Source organism: Prionailurus bengalensis, chromosome B4 (assembly GCF_016509475.1).
Source record: "Prionailurus bengalensis isolate Pbe53 chromosome B4, Fcat_Pben_1.1_paternal_pri, whole genome shotgun sequence".
NCBI lineage: Eukaryota > Metazoa > Chordata > Mammalia > Carnivora > Felidae > Prionailurus > Prionailurus bengalensis.
In genome coordinates this window covers 37,172,977-37,191,567 of record NC_057358.1, presented here as the reverse complement: position 1 = coordinate 37,191,567, position 18,591 = coordinate 37,172,977, and the positions used below count along the sequence as shown (strand labels likewise).

The window sequence follows — 18,591 nt, the reverse complement described above, 5'->3', positions numbered from 1 at the left end:
CCCCGTCCAAGGCCTTCCCATGGGGCCCTGCCTGGAGGCTCTGTAGGCAGCAGGGTATAGAGCCCCCTTTCACCGGTGAGCTCTCCCTCCGCCTTCCGCCTCCCTGCAGCATTGCTGGTGGTTTCCATAGTTGTATTACCCCTAAGCGGAGGTCTGATAGGGTCCTGACTCATGTAGGAGCTGGCAGTGGGGATGCCTTTCTTTGCATTATCACTTCTTTCTCTCTGTTGCCTACCATGGCAGTAAAGAACCAGGCACGCTGGGTACAGCAATTCATTGGAGACATGGAAAAGCTGTTCCAGGTCACCGGTGACCCACACTTCAATATCATCATCACGGACTATAGCAGTGAGGACATGGACGTCGAGATGGCCCTAAAGAGGTCCAAGCTGCGGAGGTGAGGAGGTTCCCTGGCCAGCACACGGCCTTAGCCACCTGCTTTCTGAAGTCTCAGGACTGCTGGGTCCTAGGCAGAGCCCAAAGTCCCACCTGGCTTTCCTGAGTCCCAGTCTCTGGCTTTCTCCAGAGGACTCACCTGCCCATAATCCCATCCCAGGAGCACGCATCATCCCTCCTCCATGCCTGCTGGCTTCCTCCAGGGACCATCGCGGCTGAGCCCTGATACTCTGCCCTTCCCTCCTCTCTTCTCCCTCCAGCTACCAGTACATGAAGCTAAGTGGAAACTTTGAGCGTTCGGCTGGGCTTCAGGCTGGCATAGACCTGGTGAAGGTAATAACCTGGGAGGGGCTCTGGAGACGTGGTTACAGATTGGTTAAGAGGAGGAGACATTTGGGATATGTGCGGTGGTCAACTCCTCACAGCGGGAGGGAATGAGGACACGGACGTTCCACTCTGCTATGGGGCAGGGCCAGTGCCAGGGTGGGACTGAACAAATGACACTGGAGCATTTGTCCTGAGTCCTTGCAGTTCATACATTGTGGAGGGAAGGCATCAGAACTCATTCTCTGACTCTGAGAACTGCACTCTGGTGCCCAGTACTATGGAAATCTGCCCAACAGTTTGTATTATGGAAGTTTGTCCATTATTCAAATGAGAAGGACCTAAGGATCATTCTAGGGAGTGGCCTGACCTCTGAGCCCTGGTCCGTAGGGTCTACTGACCCTCCCCAATTTGTCCCCAGGACCCACACAGCATCATCTTCCTATGTGACCTCCACATCCACTTCCCAGCTGGAATCATCGATACCATCCGGAAGCACTGTGTAGAGGGCAAGATGGCCTTTGCCCCCATGGTGATGAGGCTGCACTGCGGGGCCACCCCCCAGTGGCCTGAGGGTAAGCTCTGCCCTGGGCTGGGGAGGGTAGGAAAGTCCTCTCTGGCCTTGGTTCTTCATCCCAGAGCTGGAAACAACCACGTCTGCCATGACAGCATCCCCACCCCCTGCCTGCTGCTTCTGCCCATTGGATGGTCCACCAGAGAGGTGCCTGAGGGCTGTGCTCATGGCCACAGCAGCAGCAACGATGAACATTTCCTCCCCATCTTCCTTTCTTCCTTCACCAGACGTTTACTGTGTGCCAGACTCTATGCCCTGTGCAGATGGAAAAAAAATGGAAAGACAGGCTCCCTGCCTCTGGAGAGGGAAACAAATAAGGAAGGTGCACTGGGCTGTGCCTCCAGTGACTGCTGCTGTCAGATCCTGTTGTAGAGCCCATGGTCCTTCCCTTTTAGGACCGCTGCTTCCATTGGCCCCTGAACGTTAGCGTCGGGGGGCTTCCCCCCAGAACAGGCAAGGGACTTGTTCAAACGAGACAGCTTTCAGCCTCAGGCACCCCATCCTCTGTCTTTCAGAGAAGGCTCTGGGAATGCAGCCCAGAAGCCTTCATTGCTTCCTCCTGGCCCCTGGCTCATCTCACTGGGGGATTCTCGTCTGTCCACAGGCTACTGGGAGGTGAATGGGTTTGGACTGCTCGGCATCTACAAGTCAGACCTGGACAGAATCGGGGGCATGAACACCAAGGAGTTCCGAGATCGCTGGGGTGGGGAAGACTGGGAGCTGCTGGACAGGTGACTGGGAAAGGAGGGCATCTGAGGGATGTGCTGGGATCCCATCCCATCAGGTGCTCTGGGGAGGGAACAGGGCTAGACGGATGGTGTCCCGGCCCCCTGGGATGCAGACTCCTGATATGCAGGTAAAGAGCACTGTACTCAAAGGAAGCCCCACCACTTACTGGGGGTCACATTACCTGCCTGGCCGAGACTCAGTTCTGTATGTATTAGAAGGGGGATGATACCGCCTCTGCCTGTGTCACAGGGTTGGCCTGGAAATTAAAGCACATGGTATGCTGTCAGGGTAAAGCACAGCAAGGTGCTGTGGGAAAATATGGCTGCATTCTCCCGAATTGGAGCTCTCTTCCCCTCTGCCATTGCCTGGCTGGGAAGGCTGAGGCTGTGGGAATCGATAAGAGAGACAGGTGAAGGGGCAGGAAAGACTTTGGGGCTGACAAAAGAGGCAGTGTGGATCATTAAAGGGCAGCAAGATATCCAGGAGGTCCTGGTCCCTGGAAGCCCTGGGAGAAGGGAGTTTCAGGGAGGAGGAAAGAGTGGAAAGAAGGAGAAAGAAGAACCCCAGACAAGCTGCAGCCTTGGCAAGCAGGCGAGAAGAGGGTGCTGAAGCAGGAGCAGGCAGGCCGGGACCCCAAGTTGCAGGGGATCGTGGAGCGTGCTGGTGGTGAGGGAGTGGAGGCTGTATCAGTATGAGATTCCTCTGTCAAGAAATTTGCTTAAGAAAGAAAGAAAGAAAGAAAAGAAAGAAAGAAAGAAAGAAAGAAAAATTTGTTGCCAAGAGAGGCTACTAGCCCAGTAGCTTAGTAGAGCATGTGGCTCTCGATCTCAGGGTTGTGAGTTCAGTCCCCATGTTGGGGGTAGAGATTATTTAATAAGTAAAAGTTTAAAAAGGAAAGAAAGAAATTTGTTGCCAAGGGAAGGGGAGGGAAAGAGGATGATACCTTGAGGTTTGGGCTGAAGGGGCAGGGGGCAGAGGAGGGAAAGGGGAGACAGCAAAGAAAGAAGGGACCAGTGTCTAGAGGATGTCACAGACAAAGTCAGGAGCCCTGGAAGGGTGGGGACACTTCTAAGAGGCAGCCAGCCATCACTGGAGGCCTGTATTTGGCAGGTGATTTACATCAGTCCCTTGTTTGTCCCCAGACTTCTGTGAGGGGGTGTGGTTATCTCCATTTTCCAAAAAAGAAAACAGCTTGAGGAGAAGTTAGTACCTGTCCTAAATCCCACAGCTAGGGAGTGTCCGAGGCTTAAAACTGGGTCTGTGTATGTTTTTTTTTCCCTCGAGGGAGAAAAGAAAAGGGAGATATGCTGTATATACAGAAGTTGCAAAGGAGGTAGTTTGAGGGAGCTCATATTAGATAACCCAGCTCTCACAAAACTAGGCCAAAGCAGATCCCAAAGTGGATGGAAGCCTAGTCTAGCGGTTACCTCCACCCTTGATCTCCCTGCCGGGCTGGGCAGATGCAGACTTCAGTATAGCCTTGCTGGAAGGACAGTCTCTCTGTGAGAGGGACCCCATGGGCTAAGCATATAGAAAAGCAATGAGGGAATCTGCTCCCTCTGCCTCCATCACATACATAATGTGTCCCCTGTAGGCTGAGCTCCTGGTGGTGGGCACGGGGTGTGTGCCAGGAGCTGTACTGAGCCCTTCTTCCCATCAGCTCTAGCCTTTACCACCAGCCTCCAATATGTGCGTGTGTGCATGTGTGTGTGTGTGTGTGTGTGTGTGTATGTATTGTATTTATCAGAAAAAAACTTGCACAATATGAAATTGTGTTGTTCAAGAGTTGAGTGTATATTCTCCTCTTTTTTTTTTCTCTAATGTTTATTAATTTATTTTTGAGAGAGAGAAAGAGCACAAGCAGGGGAGGGGCAGAGAGAAAGAGAGAGAGAGAGGGAGACAGAATCCAAAGCAGGCTCCAGGCTCTGAGTTGTCAGCTCAGAGCCCAACGTGGGGCTCGAACTCACAAACCATGAGATCATGACCTGAGTCGAGGTCGGAAGCTAACGGATTGAGCCACCTAGGTGCCTCATCATCCTCCTCTTTCTAGAGATTGGCAAACTGGGACTCTGGAAGGTGACGGGTTCATGGGCTTTTCATAGTAAGGAGCTGGAATTCAAACCCAGGCTGCCTGGCTCCAAAGCCCATGCTGTGTGCATGCCCTGTGGGGAGTAAACAGAGGGAGACAGAGACAGGGTCTGACATAGATGTATAGATGCGGGAGGGCGGGATCTTCAGGGGCCTGGGCCTCTCCCCAGCTGCCTCTTGCACTTCTGTTGCTCACCCTGCCCCTCCCCTACTCAGGATCCTCCAAGCAGGCCTGGAAGTGGAACGTCTCTCCCTCAGGAATTTCTTCCATCACTTCCATTCCAAGCGAGGCATGTGGAACCGCCGCCAGATGAAGATGCCGTGATCCCGAAGGGTGGCCCACTGGACTGACTGCTTCCTGCTCCTTGACTTGTGCTTGCTCCCCAATGCCCCTACTCACTGTTGAGAAGGAGAGGGAAGGGGAGCAGAAGCCATGGCCGGGCCCCAAGAGGCCTCAGAGCTAACACCCTCACTCCCCTGAGAGCTGTCGCCTCACACAGACAGCTGCTGAGGCCCGTCTCTCTACCCTTGGGGCCTCCGAAGGGAGGACCTTGAGAGAGGGACCAGGAGGGGCCGTGCACTCAGTTGACAGAGATGGACCGGCTCCCGGGGAAGGCAGCACAGTTAAGGAAGGAAAGACCTGTTGGAGCAATGCCAACCTATCTGTGAGGTGCATTCCAGCATCCACCCACGCTCCTCCCAGGGAGTAGTGACCGTGCCCTGGAAACTCTTCTCTTGGACATACTTCATTGGGGTTTTTATTTTTCTAACAGAAAACCAAAACGAACTGTCCACACCCAGCACTGACTGTGAGAGAGGGATGGAGTCGTGCATTTAGGGTACATTCCCCACTTGCATACCTCAGACCCACTCCTGTGTAGCGATGTGTCCCTTGGTCCTTGACCCGGCAGCTGATTTATAACCAGAGGAGTTCTCAGCTCTACCCCAGGCTCGTGCCTTCCAGAGACACGCACATCTCTCCCAGGTAGCCACTGAACAGCTGGCCACTGATTAGGGCATTAACCTTACCCCCCAGGCGGTGCTAACTTCAGACTGACAAGAACACAGAAGTGGCATCATCCTCGCGGTGCCCCAGTGGGGTTGGGATTCTGAGAACGGGTGGACAGCGGGCTTTCATTCCTCGGCATCTGGCATACAGGCTGTGCAGGACGGGCAAGGTGGGTGGAGAAGGCAGGAAGAGAAGCCCCTTTCCCGACCCGCCTGTAAGCATAAGCCTTGGGGAGACCATAAGCAGAGAGGAAAGAGGATGGGAATGTAAGCCGTGGACTCAGATGCGAAGAGGAGGTGGGCATCCAGCAGGACGGGAGGAAAAGGAAGTGGAAATCCTGAGTCCCCACAGCTCTGCTCCCCCACAGCCTTGCCCTCCTGCAGGGGGATCCCCAGCCCTGGCCTTGCTTGGAAGAAGAGGAAGGGGTGTGGGCAAGACAGAGGAACAGGGATCAGGGTAGTAAGGGGCAAGGCCACGGGTTGGGGGAGGTAAGGGCATCGCCCTGTGATCTCTTCCCCAGTTGGAGGGGAGTGGGGCCCAGAGGAACCGAAAAGTGAAGCGACCCTTTCTGGCACCTGATGATCACACACTTCTCTTGCACTAAAAATCCCCTGGGGCCTTTGGGGCTGGGTTTTTTTTTTTTTTTGCCGCCGCTGCTGCCTCTGCCGCTGCTGCTGAATTGATGAACGGTGTGTGGGTGTGTCGGACACTTGCTGTGGAACTTCAGTGTCTGCTTAGGGAGGGGAACGCAGAGCTTGCCGCTGCTGGGAGGAAGCACTCCTAGCTGGTGCAACAGGGCCCAGGATGCCAGTCAGCGGAGCCCCACAGAGCTGTGCTGTGATAGAGTCCAAGTCACAGCATTTGGAGTTGCAGGGTCTACCCGGTGGGCCTTGCATTCACCAAGGGCACATGCTTGGCATCTAGGAGATTGGGGCCCATTGAGAACCTTCTGGAGGTTGAAGAGAATTCCCTGCCCCTCTCTAAGAAATCAGGAAGAGCAAAGAGTTTCCAATTAATAGGCTGTGGCTGTTGGATGCCATAGCTGACCCCTGGGCTATGGGTTTTCTCAGAGCCCGCTCAGGCTTACTGCCTTTGGGAAAGGACTTCAGGGAGTCAGTGAGAGCTATGGTTGGCTGGCTGGGGTGCCAGCTTTCTCTCTGGGGCCAGGGTCACCCTTGGGCATGGCACTGGAAGGCCTGAGCCAACCCAAAGAGCTCTCCAACTTCCATTCTTTTGATGACGGGAGCGAGCCTAGCCTCCTAGGACCTGCTCGCACACCTCTCTGACCCTGGCCAGTGCCTTGTGTTTGACTTTGTTACCTCCACACCATCTGCCTTAAGGGGGAGGGCCTGGTAGGCCCCTGCTCTGTAGGGAAATGTGTCGGGTGGGGGGAGGGAGTGGGATGGGGGAAGGAAATTGTTAAATACAGCATCTTCTTAGAAAACGAAGTGGCTCGTGTGTTTTTCCCCTTGCCCATCAAGATGGGAGAGGGGTGGGCTAAAAGGCCCGGGGTTCACGTCTCTGTCCCTTAGTAGTCAGGCCTCTGACGGATGTGCCAAGGACCCTCCACACCACCCTCCATCCTTTACCATTAGTTAGGTGCCTGCTGTGTGGGGAACTGCATGGTTTACTCTGGAAGGGGCCGGCACTCTTCCTGCCTGCAGAGTTCATGGTCTGATAGCAGACTGGGCATTTTCTGCTCAGCAGATTTGTGGAGATTGTGGTTTCAGTGGGGAAACGCTGATGGACACCCTGGGTGAAGAAGGCTAGACATAGGGCCAGAATGGTTTGGTCAGCAGCAGAGAGAAGCCAAGATGTGACTTATTTTAAAGTAGCAGACAATCTAAAAATCATTTCTGTTTGAGCTACGGATGCCCTGTTGACATTTTATGGGTGCAAATTTACCTTTCTAGTTCTGTTTTGCATAGGCAAAGATCAAAATGAGTTTGTATGCCTTAAGTACATGCCTAAGAGAAAGTGCTAATTTGAAAGCTATGATAGGTTTATAACAAGTTCCCAAAAAGGATTGCGCATACATGGATCAATCCAGAATTGACTAATCTGCCACTGATGTAGCTGGTGGTAATTAGCCCAAGGCAGGCGGGGCCAGGAAAGTTGACTCAGCAGAACCCAGAGAAGAGGGAGTGATTTAAAAGATTTTTCTCCCTCCGGACTTAGGTTTGCTCCTTCAAGCTCTTTCCAGTTGCTGGAGAGGGCATCCAGAGACCAGCCCAATGCATAAAGACTGACTCATAGTGGATTTGCAGAAAACTTTATAGATAGAAATCATTCCATTTTACATAAAGGGAAAACTGAGGCCTGGAGCAGAGGAAATGGATGGGGCAGAGGGGAAGGAATGAGGTGGAGTAAGAACCAGAGTCCTGAAGCTGAGCGGGCTTGACCTTAGATAGACATGTCTTAGATTCTGGAGATGCTACTAGAAAGACTGGCAGTACCCCAGTCTGAGTTCAGGACTCCAGACCAAGATGGGATTCACTTAGACCAGTAAAATAGTACATCTTATTTCAGATGCTGTGGGTAGGGATCAAGGGCATCTACACAGCCCTTTTTGGAGCTCTCCCAGGGGCTGTGAAAAGTGCCCATCAGCCTAACAGATCAGGGAGGAAAGGTGGAAGCAGTTCCAGAGCCAGGACCTGTAGGGGAAGCAGAGAAGAGGCAGTGAGGAGGGCAGGCCAGACCAATGGCCCTCAGACTTTAATGCACACACAATTCCCCTGGCAGCCTTTTGAAAATGCAGATGCCCATTCAGTAGATCTGGAGTGGGGCCGGACAGTCTACCTTTCCTGCAAGCTTCGGTGTTTTTGCTGCTGGTCCAGGGACTATAGTTTGAGTAGCAAGGACTGCTGGGGAGCGCCAAGGAGGAATTCCTACTGCATCTTCCCTCTTGCCAGAGGGGCAGAGCCAAGCACTAACCACACTGGCTATAGAAAAAACCCATCCCAGGCTATAGAAAAGCTGAAGCTTAATTGCCGAGGAAGAGTCACCTGTTAACAGCACATGGGGACTTTCTGGGCCCAGATCCAAGCTCTTCTTTAAGATCCCCTCCTTGCCTCAGATCTCTTTCCCCTTTTGCTTGCAAAGATGTCACTTTACCCCAAACGCCCAGAGCTGAGAAAAGGGTCATTTGGCGACCTTCCGTCCTCCCTCACCTGGGTCTCAGGCTGTGTTCAGAGGGGATTCCTTGAGGTCCTGGCGGCCAGGAAGCCTGTCTTCTGTGCCCCGAAGGCTGTAATGAAGACGTTGATGATGACAGTGATGAAGACCAGGGTGGTGGCGGCGTTGTTGAGCTGGTTGAGCTGCCATTGCTTTTCTACTTCATTGAGGTTCAGCCGCGCTGTGGACAAGGGTGGGGGGAGTGGGAAGGGAGGGTCAGGGTGGGGCCACAGCCCCAAACTTCCCTCACCACATCCACTAGAGGTCAGAGAAAGTCTGGCACCTCAGAGACCTGCGTGGCAGAAAGCAAGAGAGGTGGTAGTCATTGCATTAAGCTGCCTTCTCCCTCACTGCCCAGTGCATGGGGCATCCACACGGTACTTAATGGAATAGGGATTTGGGAAATTATCCTGGGTCATAAGAGTGGGGATGGGTGCTCACACAAAAGACAGTAGGGACCTCTGCTACAAGTAAGTGAAGGTATTGTGGAGTGACCCCTATGTGTGATACCAGGAGGTAGGATAGGGAGCCTGCTCTCACTGTGGAGGAGTTGTTACTTGGGCGGTTGTCATGCGGAGGGCTACCACCAGGTTAGTGTAAGGCTGAGAAACTGGCGCGTGCAAATGCGGGGGTGGCGCCGGGAAGCCGGTGGGGCTTTTCTTTCCACTAGGGGGCGCCAAGGCCGAGTCCAGGCCTGGGCTCCTCACCGATGACCACAAGCAGGATGCCAATGACCACGAGCAGGAGCAGAGAGATGCTGATGAGGGTGACGAGGGTGGTGTAGTAGTGGGCGGACGGCCCCTGCTCCAGCACCGCTTTCAGCCGCGTGGCGTTGGACACGAAGAGGGCCACGTCCAGCATGCTCTCAGCCACGCTCTTCTTGGTGGCATAGTGGTTCAGGTTGATGGGCTGGCTGCCCCTGGGGTTGGGGTTCCCAGGCTGTAAGGGAGAAAGCACAGGCTTACCTTGAAGGCTCCCGAAAGGGAAGCAGTTGAGAGACTGGAAAGAGGTTTTAAAGCTCTCCTGTAACCTGGTGGTAAACCGAGAGCAAGCAGCACCCTTCTCAGTTTTATGGCCTGAAAGAATAAAGAGTTGGACTAGAAAGCCCTTACGGACCTTTGAACTTGGAAATGATGGAATGTTGTCATTTATGTTTCCCCAGGGTCACGTTCCCTCACACGGCAGGGGGAGGGGAGGGCCTCAGCCCCTTGTGAGATGCACCAACCTCATTTCATTCTCTGTGTTGCCTGGGCCCAGCCTGGCCTTGGGCCGCTCTCTTTTCCTCTGAAAGGAAAGCATCTCAGAACACAATAGGAGGAGCTCTGAGACTCGGGGGGGAATAGGAAGGGCACCTCACCTCCCAGAATGATGTGGCCCTGAGGCGGGGTGCACAGCTTAGCAAATGTGTCAGGAGCTGTATTTGGATCCCACTCAACAGAGTGGCCAAGAGCCCTGAGGCCACAGCCATGCACATCAGAATGCATGTCTGTATGCACACAGAGATGCATGCTAATGTTTTGGGTTTTTTGGCTAGGATTTATTGACATATAATTTACATTTGATTTGATTTTGAAATATAAAACAAAGCTCTTATTCTCAGGAAGTCACTAACTCCGAAAGATGGAGTGACAACATAGGGCTTAGGGAGCAGGCCTCTGGTTTGGGCCCAGAAATTCAGACTGGATGCTGCAGGCAGAGTCCGCAATCACTCAGGAGAACTTGGGTGTGTTTTAGGGAGATAAATTTAGGAGCGGTGTTTGGAATGCATGGGCCCAGGCGGGTCCAGAAGCAGGGAGATCCACTGAAAGACTATGGTCTGATTTAGGATCAGGGTGACAAGGAACTATGGGAGAGTAAGTGAGAAAGGAGAGGAAGGCAGAACTTTGAAAGATGTGACAGCCTGGAAGGAGGGTGGACCTAACCCTGCAGATGACCACAGAGGTTTTCTATTGAGTGGGTGGGTGGGCGGATGGAAGGATGGATGGGGCAGGTCTCAGAGGGCTCTGGATGCTCCTTCTGGATGTTGCGCTTATCCAGAAGAGCCAGCTGGCCTGGTTGGTTGGGGCTAGGGATGCCAAGGCCAGTGCCCCACAAAGGCCTCAAAGCTACAGCCCGTGGTTCTAGCCCATTTGGTAAAGGTTTGTCCTGGGTACAATGGACACTTATTAAATGACAGAGTCTATGGAGCAGCCCCCAGGCCTCTCCATGGTTGGAAGGGCTCTGACTAGGGAACAACTGTGAGCAGGGCTTCCCTGCCCATGGAGTTTCCTGTTGGTCATCCCCACTCCTCCTGTCCTTGTCCCTCCCTCCAGTTTCCCCCATAGCTTGACACTTTCTACTCCCTCCAAACCCAGCTCTCAGTTCAAGATCTGATAAACCCTGAAATTACTGTGAAAGCATCTAAGGAGACCCCTCTCTTAAAATTTGCATATTAACAGTGGACAAAACCTTAAACCCAAAGCTCTAGTGTTGTGTTCAGAGCATTGCCCAAATACTGTGTGAGGGGCTGGGGCACAGAAGGGGCTGTTTGCTTGGGGACACAAAGATCTTCCCAAGCTTTAACAAAAATATTGCTATCTATAAGTTTTAATAGAGCCAGCTGGCTTCTGTTGTTCAATGGCTCTAAGAAAGCCATTGTTGGGGCACCTGGGTGGCTCAGCTGGTTAAGTGTTGGACTTTGTCTCAGGTCATAATCTCGAAGTTCGTGGGTTTGAGGCCCTACACTGGGCTCTGTAATGACAGCTCAGAGCCTGGAGCCTGCTTCAGATTCTGTGTCTCCTTCTCTCTCTGCCCTTCCCCTGCTCACACTCTGTCTCTGTCTCTCTTTTTCTTTCTCAAAAATAAACATTAAAAAATATATATTTACAAAAAAAGGAAGAAAAAAGCCATTGTTTCACAGAGGGTACAGTCCTATCTTTCCCTCTTTGATTTAGGGCCTGCCTCTATTTTGGTTTGTGCTGATTCAGGGCTACTTTCTAGCTAAGGATGTTTTTTCAGTGTCTGGTTTGGTGGCTGTGGGAATGTCTGCAGAGTGCCCCCTCTGAGCCCCAGAAAGCTCCAGATCTCCAGAATGTCCACATGGTGGCACACAAGGTCCAAAGAAATGACTGGGGCAGCCCGGCTGCACAGACGCCAGGATGGTGTTTCTCCCCCGAGGGATCCATGGGCAGGACAGGATAGGACTGGCCTGAAACCTGGACCCCTCAGAGGCCCAGCACAGGGAGCCGGGTTCACAATCCAACCTAAAACCCACCAAACACGTGTCAAATGAGAGTCAAGAAAAAAACAATACTGACGGGGCCCAGGGTGGGGTGGGGAGAAAATAGAGGGAGGGGCCCTGGGAGAGGGGCCTCCAGCCCAGCCTGCAGCCTGGGGGATGGTGTTAGAAGGGAGATGGTTTAAGACTCTGCAAGAAGTTGCTTTGAAAGGGGTCCCCTCACAGAAGCATCTTTAAAAAGCAGGGCAAAGGTTTTCTTAATCCTTCTTGGACAGTTTAGGTGCAGAGGCAGAGGGATGGATGAAACGACCTGAGAGCCCTCCCTTACAGCTTGAAGATTCAATCGGATGGACCCCTAAATCCCGCAGGATGCCACCCTTTTTACCCACAGCCCAGAGACTAGGAGCAACCCAAGGAAGGGCCAGGATTAAAGAGGAGGGTGGGGGTGGGGTGGAGCGGCCCACGCTCAGGCCCTAGGAGCTGGCCCTTTAAGGCCAGGCCCAGGCTGGCTGGGAACAAAGGCCCGGGAATGTGGGCTGGGCTGGCGTGCAGAGCCACCCAGCATGAGTCATTTATATTTCTTGGGACTTGGGAATCACTGGATCTGGTTGGCTCCCTCCGCTGGCCTTGGCGCTAGCCCCCTCCCAGGGCTGCCCCTGCCCCCTGCTGCAGCCTGTAAGGCCAGTCTGCCAGAGCCTCCCCTCTCCTCAAACCCACATGCTCTCACTCCAGCTCCTGGCCCCTTTCATCTGGCTCCTCAGAGCAGGGGCTGCAGGGTTAGGACTCTCAGCCTTTGGGCCCACCTCTGTCTCTGCGCTTGGCACTTTAGGCCTCAGTTTCCAAATCTATGAAAGAGAAGGAAAATCCCATCTCTGGAGGGGTGGAGGCTATGGAGAGACAGAATGAGACTTTGTTTCTTCCCAGAGAAAGAGAACTACTCCAAGCTCTTCTCCTGTTTCCCCTCAGTCAGATCTTTCAGTGACACTGTCTCCCAGTGGCATCTGTCTTATTCCATCCTACCCCCCTCAACCCCTCCACTTTTACTTGAAGAAAGCAGGAAGCTGAACCAGAGATTCCAGAATCCCTATTTAAAATGCATATACCCTGAGCTCCTGGGTTGCTCAGTTTGTTAAAATGCATATACCCATGGGAAAGGTAACCCGTCAAAATCATGCCAGCCAATGGCCCCTGAAACCCAGAAGGGGAATTTGACTGTTATGAAGTTGGAGCAGGGGGGCATCAGGGCAGATGGGAATACATCCAGAGTCCCATTATGGGGTGTCATGGGGTTTCTGGACAACAAGAGGGGCATGATTGTGTTGGCTGGGGTGGGGTGATGCAGGGGGGTTGGAGATCCATTCCTTGTTTCCCCAGCTTGCCCCACTCCTGGGCCTGCCCCAGTACAATAATTTCCTCTCTCTTCCTTGTCCTTTCCCCTTGTTCCAACTCAGACTTCCCTGTCACCCTGTTTGTCTTGCCAAGTCCCAGCTCCCCAGGCTCTGTGGATTCCATCCCTGGAAGTCATGGATTGCTCCATTGTTCTGCCAGGCAATTATGTATCCCTTCATCCTTGTTGGCGTATATTTTTGTTTCTTTACAAAACTTGAGTTGGATAGGAAAGGAATGCCTCTTTTAACAGAAAAGTAAACACATTTTTACGTTGCTGATTGATATTATGGTCAGTGGGGACCACAAGGCTCCAAGAGATCATTCTGTCCTTTCATGGAAACCAGATTTCAAAGGGGTAAGTAACTGTCCTACCACAAAGCCATGGAATCTGCCACTCAGAATGTTTAGGACCTGGAGCCTGAGGCAGGGAGTGAGTACCCTGTGGAGAAGGAGCAGGCTGAGGGGTAGGGGTTTGTGGCAGCCAGGACAGGATCACAGAAGGCACCCTGGACCTGGGTTCAAATCCTGGGTCTGCTACAAGCTCTAAAGGTATGAGCAAGCCTGTAGCCACCACTGGGCTGCTTTTCTTATCTGTGAGATGAGGAGGGTTAGAAAAAATGATTTCTTGGGTCCCTCTGAACACAGAGTGATACAGGTGTGGGGAAGCCCCTGTGTCTAAATAGAGAGTCTCAGGGGTTGAGGACATTCGTCTGAGAGAAGCAGAGGTCAGGCAGCTGTGGAGCAAGGCCCAGAAGCAGATCCAGTGAGCCACTTTGCCCAAGACAGTTCAAGGGCATTGGTGACCCTGCAGTGAGTCATTACTGTCAGCCCTGAGAAAAGCCATATGGCAGTCTCCCCGTGTATAAACTCAGGCTCAAGGTTACAGACAAAATAGGCCCATGCCTTGTTGGCCTTTCTGTTGGTCTCAAAATGACTGACTATCCAGAAAATCCAGGCCTCTCCCAAAAAGAAAATGGGGATGAGCCAGGCTGTTGGGAGACTCCTTTGGGAAAAAGGGTGGATCCCAGCTCAGGAAGAATGATTTGCTCAAACATACGGATTTGGGTGACCTACTATGCCAATTTGCCCTTAATTAGGTGCCTGAGATCCCCAATCCCGTCAGAATTAAGTTTGAACGGATGCCTGGGTCTGACTTACTGTGCACAAACTCAGTACCCTGGGAATCATAGGTCCCACTTACAGAGTGCATACTTCGTGCCTGGCCCAGGGTTAAACATGGGACCTGAGTCATCTCAGTGAGTCTTCACAAGAACCCTGTGAAATTGGTAAGGGCATGATCATTGTAGTTGGAAAAGTGGAGGCTCAGAGAACCTAAGTAACTTGTACAAGCTCACACAGCACAGGTTTTTATCACAATTTTCTTTCTCTTTTTTATTAAAAAAATTTTTTTAATGTTTATTTATTATTGAGAGACAGAACATGAGCATGAGCATGGGAGGGGCAGAGCGAGGAGGAGACACAGAATCCGAAGCAGGATCCAGGCTCTGAGCTGTTAGCACAGAGCCCGATGCGGGGCTCAAACCCACAAACCGTGAGATCGTGACCTGAGCCGAAGTCGGACACTTAACCGACTGAGCCACCCAGGCGCCCCATCCCAATTTTCTATATGCCTGAGCCTACAAGGTTAATCCCTACTCTACCACCTCCTAGAAATTGAAGGCATACTCCCTGCCTCCAAGGAGTTTAGGATGGAAAGATAAATGTATGTGGACTAAGATTAAAGAAGACAATTAGTCCCCAAGGATACATATGCATAACTGCTAAGAGGAGGTAAAACACCTGTAGCAGTGAAACTTGCCTCAGGCTTTCCTGAATCTACAGTGTCCCTGAGCCCCTGCACCAGGTGTCAGAAAGGGCACTAGTCCTAAAGTCAAAAGGCTTGGGTTCCAACTGGCAAGAGGTGACCCAGGCGGCTGTGAAGATAAGGTTGACAGAGACTTTTATCCATACCTTTTGAATTTTGAACCATTTGAATGTTTGAACTATCTAAATAATAATAATACTAAATTTAAAACAAAAGCAAACACTCACTATAACAAGGCCAATGGCTAAAACAAAGTAGAATATATAACTTCATCATACCCAGGCCTTAGCTTCTCCATCTGTGGAATGGGAGGAGTACCTGTCCTGGTTAGCACAAAGCTGCTGTTAAACAGATCGATGAGATAAAGCAGGTGAATGGGCTTTGAAAACTATAAAGTATTCAAACAGATATGAGAGAAGCATCTCTCCCACTCAGGATTAGACTTGGCACCTGTGGGCCTAGGGCATGTTTTAAATAATATGCTGTGACTCAGGGCCTGTCCCAGCCCAGATTTCAAAGGCACCATTAGTCTTTCCAGCAAACCCTGTGGTCATCGAAATACTTCTCTGTCCATTTCGACAACACCTGTTCTCACCCCTGCGAGTCTCACCTTCCAGCTGCACCAGGCCCATCTGCCAGGAAGAGACATTCTTGGGGTACCTGGGTGGCTCTGTCAGCTCAGAGCCTGGGCCTGCTTAGGATTACTGTGTCTCCCTCTCTCTCTGCCCCTCCTCCACTTGTGCGCACGCTCTCTTGCTCTCTCTCTCAAAAATAAATAAACATTAAAAAAAAAAAAGAAGAAGGGAAATTCTCAGACAAGCCCCCCTACACCGGGCCTGGGGTCTCTGCCAGGCCTCGGTGCTACAGGTGCTCAGCTGGCCTGCATGTACCCCTCTCTCTAGCCTGGTGCACTGCTCCTCCTTTCACCCCTGGGAGGGGACAGAGAGCTAACCCTTACTTATTACCGCTCGGCCTGTGCCAGGCACAGTGATGCTCAGCAGCCCTGGGCCACACCAGATTACTCACTGTTCCCTGAACACACCCCACCCTTCTCGGCCTGCTCCTGCTCAGCTCCAGGACTTAAGGCCTTTCTTTCCCATGCCCTCCCCACCCTCCCAAGCCTCTCATCCCTTCTAGAACCTGTCCCTAGGCACGCTCTGCCCAGACTCTGTGCAAAGGCTGCTGTGGTCCATACTGGCCTCAGGCTTTGCTTAGACCTCTCTAGACAGCTCCTCTGGCTGCCCGTTTTAAGGCAAGGATTGCATCTTCAGTGTAACTGGGTCTCCTCGGTACCTGGGTCCCCTGGGTGCCTAGCTTGGTGACTTGCCCATGTTACATGTGCAATAAGCGATGATAACATTGAATTTTTTATTTGAGTTTTTTCCAAAAAGGCAAAACAAAGCATCTTTGAGGGTGGGATTCATACACAATGACTTCTGGGTGAGGGGAGTAGTGTTTGGACAGTGAATCTGCCTTTAAAATAAAAGTCCCTGGGGACACCTGGGTGGCTTGGTCGGTTAAGGGTCCGACCCTTGATCTTGGCTCAGGTCATAATCTTGTGGTTTGTGAGATCGAGCCCTGTGTTGGGCTGATAGCACAGAGCCTGCTTGGGATTCTCTCTCCCTATCTCTCTGCGCACTGACCCCCTCATCCGGTTCAAAATAAATAAACTTAAAAAAAAAAAAAAGCCCCTTATCCAAGGATAGCCCTTTCCCCACTGGTATCCCGCCTCAGGGAGTGAATGACTCAGATTGGAAACTGCCACTGATATTCAGGCCAAAACTTGCAAAGGCCCAGACCCCTGAGGCCGGGTCTGGGGCTAGCACTCTGACTGCCTGCTTCCCGGTGCCAAGAGCAGTGGATCTCTTAAAAATCAACAGTCTCTAAACCACCTCGGGTGGGGTGTATTTTGCGTGCTATTCCGGTAATAGTAATACCCAACTGACCCAGAAATCTTCTCCAAGCCTTGGGCGCAGTCTTGCTGAGAAGCTCCAGCCCTTGGCCCAGGCTGCAGACCTGGGCTTTAGAGCTGGAACACTGGACACGTGGGGAGAAACCTCCCCCTGGGAAGGTCTGCAATGTCACTGTTCTCCACCAGGGGGCCGCCCCGGGAAACAGCAAGGCAAGCCCGCCTTAGCTCCACCTGCCACGGGTCAGGAACCCAAGTGCTTTTGATCCCATTGTGAAGCAGGAGGTGACAGGGTTGCTTTCTAACAAAAGGGGGCTATATAAAAAAGGAAGAGAGTGTGCAGGGAGGGACAGGAAGATATAGGGGTTGCAATAGGAACCCCATGGGGCCTGTTTGCTTTTTCTTAGGAAGCATTTTCCACCTCCCCTGCAAGAGGTCACCTTGTCAATGGCTTTCAGGAAACACTGTCATCTCAGGTCCAAAGTTAATCATGGATTGGCTACATAGAAATTTCCAAAGAATTTTTCTGCTGTCTCCCAATACCCTAAGCAAGAGTACTTTCTAAATGAGCACTTTGCTCTGAGGCTCCCAGACCCATCTGGCATTTGCTCCATGCCCCACTTTGACCTTGGGGTTCTCAGCAGCATTCCCCAGGCTCACCCCACCCATCTCTACTCATTGTGATCCTCCTCATCTTGCAAAGGCCAACAGATTTGGCTAAAATTGGAACAATAACACTTAATGGTAATACTGTATGCCAGACACAACCCCCACGAATGGCTACCAACAGTCCCATTTTACAAGTGAAGTCATTGAGGCTCAAAGAGACCATCTGCCCAAAGTCACCTGATACCACGGGATGGTCTCAATGTCAGAATCCTAAACTATATTCTTCCTTCTATACTGGTGGTTCTTAAAAGGTGGTCCCTGAGGAAGCTGTAGCAGCAATAGAACTTGTTAGAAATGCAAGTTGTCAGAGTCCACCCCACACCTACTGAATCAGAAACTCAGGGTAGAAACCAGCGATCTTTGTTTTCAAGTGATTCTCGTGCGAGCTCAAGTGTGAGGCCCATTGGTCTACACCGTGCTGCCGAATGGCAACAGCTAGTGTTTACTGTCTTCTAGGCTCAGGGCCTGACATTTTCATGTTGATTTTGTCACTGAATTCTTTTAACAACACCTGTTTTATAGATGAGAACATTGGGATTCAGGACAATTCAGTAATTTTGCCCAGGACCACCCAGCCGTTAAATATCAGAGCTGGGATTTGAACCCAGGCAGGCTCTGGAGCCTGTGCACTTGACCACTACACCATACAGTCCCTAGAAGCATAGGGCATTGCAACCCTCTCAAAAGTGGACACTAGTCTAAAGTATGTATAAGTAGCACATTTAAATCTTTCCTCTGAATATGAATAAATCAAAATCTGTATTTCACACCAGCAGCCAGCATACTCCACCAGTTCCTTCCTGCCCAGTGTCCAGTGCTGCCTCGCACTACTGATCACGTGCCTGTTTACAGGGCTCTGATACATTTACCCTTAGATTCTCTTTATGGCTTGACTCAGGAACCTTTACTGAGCCTTTCTTGGTCTTGTAGAACCTTCGATTTTGTGGTGGAAACTAAATCCAGATAGGAGGCCTGCACACAGGTAGGTGAAAATGACTTTCAGAACAATTAATCATAAGGTAAAATATCAACATTCCACATGACGGTGCATATGAGTTTTGTATGTCCCCACTAGATCGCACACTTCCAAAAGGCGGGGATGGTTTCCTTGGGATTTCAGGCAATTAGACTAAGAAGCAGTGAGAGCTGTGCCCACAGTGTCTGGCGAGAGTCCAGGTGAAAAGACCTCATGAAGCAGATCATATCTGACAGTGAGGTGGGAAAAGGGAAGCTGGTGCATTTCCCACCCCACCCAGGCCTATGGAGGGAGCCTGCCAAGATTCCTACT

General features: G+C 51.6%; 2 protein-coding genes across 2 annotated transcripts in view; one reads left to right on the top strand and one right to left on the bottom strand.

Annotated features, from left to right (window-relative positions):
• The window catches only part of B4GALNT3 (beta-1,4-N-acetyl-galactosaminyltransferase 3), a 102,318-nt gene extending 95,810 nt beyond the window's left edge, over nucleotides 1–6,508 (top strand). The window contains exons 16-20 of the mRNA XM_043564722.1: nucleotides 244–397; nucleotides 657–729; nucleotides 1,142–1,295; nucleotides 1,899–2,025; nucleotides 4,328–6,508. Coding sequence (XP_043420657.1) covers nucleotides 244–397; nucleotides 657–729; nucleotides 1,142–1,295; nucleotides 1,899–2,025; nucleotides 4,328–4,436 — 617 coding nt within the window. The 3' untranslated portion in view covers nucleotides 4,437–6,508. The remainder of the gene's footprint in view (nucleotides 1–243; nucleotides 398–656; nucleotides 730–1,141; nucleotides 1,296–1,898; nucleotides 2,026–4,327) is intronic.
• Nucleotides 6,509–7,376: 868 nt separating this feature from the next.
• NINJ2 (ninjurin 2) overlaps nucleotides 7,377–18,591 on the bottom strand; it is a 78,962-nt gene continuing 67,747 nt past the window's right edge. Inside the window, exons 2-4 of the mRNA XM_043564723.1 lie at nucleotides 9,002–9,233; nucleotides 8,291–8,475; nucleotides 7,377–7,774 (exon numbers count right to left, since the gene is read on the bottom strand). Of these exons, the coding sequence (XP_043420658.1) occupies nucleotides 8,309–8,475; nucleotides 9,002–9,233 (399 nt within the window). The 3' untranslated portion in view covers nucleotides 7,377–7,774; nucleotides 8,291–8,308. The remainder of the gene's footprint in view (nucleotides 7,775–8,290; nucleotides 8,476–9,001; nucleotides 9,234–18,591) is intronic.